The 3,765-nt window shown below is 38.6% G+C and overlaps 1 protein-coding gene across 1 annotated transcript in view; it reads right to left on the bottom strand.

Annotated features, from left to right (window-relative positions):
• sdk1a (sidekick cell adhesion molecule 1a) overlaps nt 1-3,765 on the bottom strand; it is a 259,374-nt gene that overhangs the window by 8,561 nt on the left and 247,048 nt on the right. Inside the window, 1 exon segment of the mRNA XM_032542220.1 lies at nt 3,162-3,277. Within this exon segment, the coding sequence (XP_032398111.1) occupies nt 3,162-3,277 (116 nt within the window).

The raw sequence follows: 3,765 nt of genomic DNA, 5'->3' as shown, positions 1-3,765 counted from the left end.
TATATATATATACATATATATATATATATAATATATATAATAATAAGTGCCCAGTATTTGTAAATCTCACAACACCAACTCTACAATCATACAACAAAAAATGTATGATGTAGTCCATGTGTCACTGCCCATGCTCATGTGGAACCAATAACCATGAACGTGAACATTAACTTTCATGACATCGGCTAGTAATGAAGACACACGGGCTACTTGGGTCTATCCCTGTGTGCTTAAATAGAACAAAGGTCACCCGACTATTGCACCCAGTATGATGAGCTCAATATTGAGACCTTGTACCGTGTGAATGTCACAATTTAATGATGCCAAAAATTGCTTTTTTTAATAAAACATAATAACCCTATGATGAAGTAGGTTTAAAGTTCAGACTCTGTGTTAGTTACCATTGAAGAATATTGTTACTGTGGCTTTTTGGCAACTCCAATAGACCATTTTATCACTCTTGGTTAAGTTTAATATCAACTGTGGTGATTTTAGAAATGTGTTACTTAATTGACTTTGAAAAAACAAAGGATTCTAGAAATCCTGAATGGGTCACCTTTACATTGTAGTCTAGGCTACATACTTTTAATGAAACAGGTTGTGCATAATGAGTGCAAAAATGATAAGCAATATACTTGATATCTTACTGCCAGTAAACAGCCTATATAAATGCATATACTGTAACAAAATCAGTTTGATGCATTAAAACAGCTTGCCTCCAGCTCATAACGGCACTGGGCAGGTGCATATCCGCTGTAATATTCTTTAGAGCAGCTACCTTGCTTTGAAGGTGTGCTTTTACCAACCACTGCATGTCGTTTAATCTCAGCTGAATGTTGACAAAACATTTTCATTTATGAATGTCACACACAACAGCTGAGACCCCTGTTAAAAAAAGGCTTAGAATGACAGGGGAACTGCCATGACTTTCCCCACACATACAACCATATCAGACACACACTAACAGCAAGGTCACAGAGGCGGTGGAGGCTCATGCATTACAGATGAATCTGAAAAAAGTCTGTTGGATATACAAGAGCCTTTAGGGTGAGAAAATAGCCACAGCAGCTGTTACAGTACTTATTCTCATGATGGTTTAGCTGTTTTAACTTTAAGTGCAAATTTGCAGCAAAACGCTATGTGTCAAAGCAGATTTTGTTTTTGATCTGAACGTGTTCAACCACAGTACATGGCAGCAGACGTACACGATTCACATGGATGACATATTATGATTCAAAACGAAAGGTGACAAGTTTGCAGGCATGTATAATAAATATGGTTTCAGTGTGTAACAAGAAGGTATACATACCATACCTTTAATGACAACTAACATTTCGAAGGTATAGCTTAAAAATGGTTTTAGTATTCATATATATATACATGTATATATATATATTTGAAGGCAGACTTGATTTGTGTTGGAAATTGAAGTAAACCAATGTAATGTTTTTTTTGTATAAATCTTAGCTACTACATATATTCAATTGTTTCTTTTGTCTGCAACATGACAGCTCTGTGCAGATTATAAACTAAAACAACAGCCAAGAGCCACTTTTTAAAGGGCTCCATTTTGTTATTATTTTGAACAGAAGGCTATACAAAGCACAGTATGCTATATTTACACCTTACAAACTTAGAAGTAGCAGCTTATGAGTAGCACTTGAGGGCAGCATTATACCATTGATGTCCTTCACACAGGCTCTTACAATAATGAGACACAGAAAAACTCATCCGTGTCCTCAATTTAACATTCAAATGTACTACTTTCTGCATGAAAGGGGTATTTCCATTTAGGTGACATTCATTTATTCTAATGGTTTAGTAAGTCCAGGTGATTTTGTAATCCACTCTACTGTTAGAGGGTGTAAAGGGGCTATTTTAGTATTTGGTAAGTGTGTGAGACCATCAGGACTAGTCCAAAAAAACAATTTGAAACTGTCATGAACACGGTTATGATAGTATTTGATGAGATTCAGAACCTTAAATGGATTTTCCAAATATTTCTTTAGTTAAAGAGTTGATATCGGATCTTAGGGCTCGATTAAAAACAGCGGCTATATGTGTGCTTTGCAATAGAGGAAAAACTTCATCATTTTCGGGGTTTTGTTTGTGTCTGTACCACTGCTATTAGAAAGTATAAAGAAAAGAAAATCTTAAAAGTTGATACTATAAGGAAAATCAGTTTTGGGCTTCACTCAAATTATCAATGACTCATTTGTACATATCTACATACATATTTGATAACGATAATGTGGGAGAAATTCTTCTAGCATAGTTTGGTATTACCTGTGAACTAGTCTTGCATTGCCACGCCTATACAGGTGTTTTAAAATCTTAAAATAAATTTGTGTCCTGGGCGGCGTTAAGCCCTGATAAAGAAGATAGAAAGAGAGGAAGGACATGGGATGTGATGTCAGGCTTTATCCCAGCAATGTACATTCATTGAGCCAGACTACCTGTTACCCATCATGCTCAGTGCGTTAAACAAGCGCTTGCAATGTAGTTTATCTTCAATCTTACCTACCATCTGTGCTGCTTACCTAACAGAGTAGGCATGTTACTGTAACAGAGGTCTGAACCTTCATTCATTAAACATTCTTTCTTTGCTCCATTTCTCTCGTCTTAATCTCGTTAACCCCCTCTGCCTCACACTCCCCTTCTCCTGTCCATTTGTCTCTTGTAGTTTAAACGTATTCACTCGACCCTCACCTCTAATCAGGATTCTACAGGGATCACTAGCTCATCTCATTCCTTCACTCTGCAAATATTACATTCCCTTCTTTTTTTCTCCATTCTGCTCCAGCAGAAATCAATGTGTCTAAAGCAGGACAGATAACCTTGTGTTTGAAGTACTAGGAGAGGGTGGGCATGGAAACAGGCAGAGAAGTGATACTGAAACCATTAAAGGATATTCAGATTATTCCTCTAACTTAATTCTCTCTCTTTCTCTATAGGACACTTGAAGGTGCAGCAGAGCAAAACTCCCTCCAAGACAAGAGGAGAGACACTTTAAATGCAGAGAGAAACAGTGTGGTGTGTTTTACTATCACAGGAACACTTATATTATTAAGTACTGTTTTGTGTCTGTTTGGGGCTTTTCCTGTCTTATGTGTGTCTGCCACATGGAAATCTTTGTGTGTATGCGTGTTTGTGTGTGTCACCTTGTATCCTTGGATGAGACCATTTTGGGTCTCGAGGGGGGGGGTGTCCCAAGTCACTTCCAGAATGGAGGAAGACACAGCTGACACTCTGATAGACTGAGGGGCCACCGATGGAGCTGCAGGAGGAAAGATGTTTTGTTAGATACTTACTGTGTGCATGTGTGCAGCTGAGTGTTAGAGTGGGAAGTAGGGAAGAGATGTTCTACCCCTCCAATTAGAATAGGCCTAAGGCAGGACCTTGTTACTCCACTGTACCACCAATATGCATGAACACTCAGCAGTTTGCACCTAAGGCTACAAAAAGGCCATATCACCCCATTTCATCATCCACATCCAGTCTTTTTCTGCTTCTCACTGCTTATCCTCACCTCTTGCTCATCTGCATGTGATATGTATGGCCTACACGCACACACCACGCACACACTACACACACCCCTTGAATAGGAATGCAGCGTTGGTCGGATGGAGGGTGCGTGAGATTGTGAGCGAAATTGCAAAAACATGTGGTTGTTACTATCATAACGTGCAAATGTGTATACCCCCACTCTTGTTTGTGTGTTTGCCTGCTTTGTGGTGTGTGTATTTGTGTGTGTGTGTGTGTGTG

The sequence above is a fragment of the Etheostoma spectabile genome, chromosome 2, assembly GCF_008692095.1.
Source record: "Etheostoma spectabile isolate EspeVRDwgs_2016 chromosome 2, UIUC_Espe_1.0, whole genome shotgun sequence".
NCBI lineage: Eukaryota > Metazoa > Chordata > Actinopteri > Perciformes > Percidae > Etheostoma > Etheostoma spectabile.
This window is presented reverse-complemented; position numbering and strand designations above follow the sequence as displayed.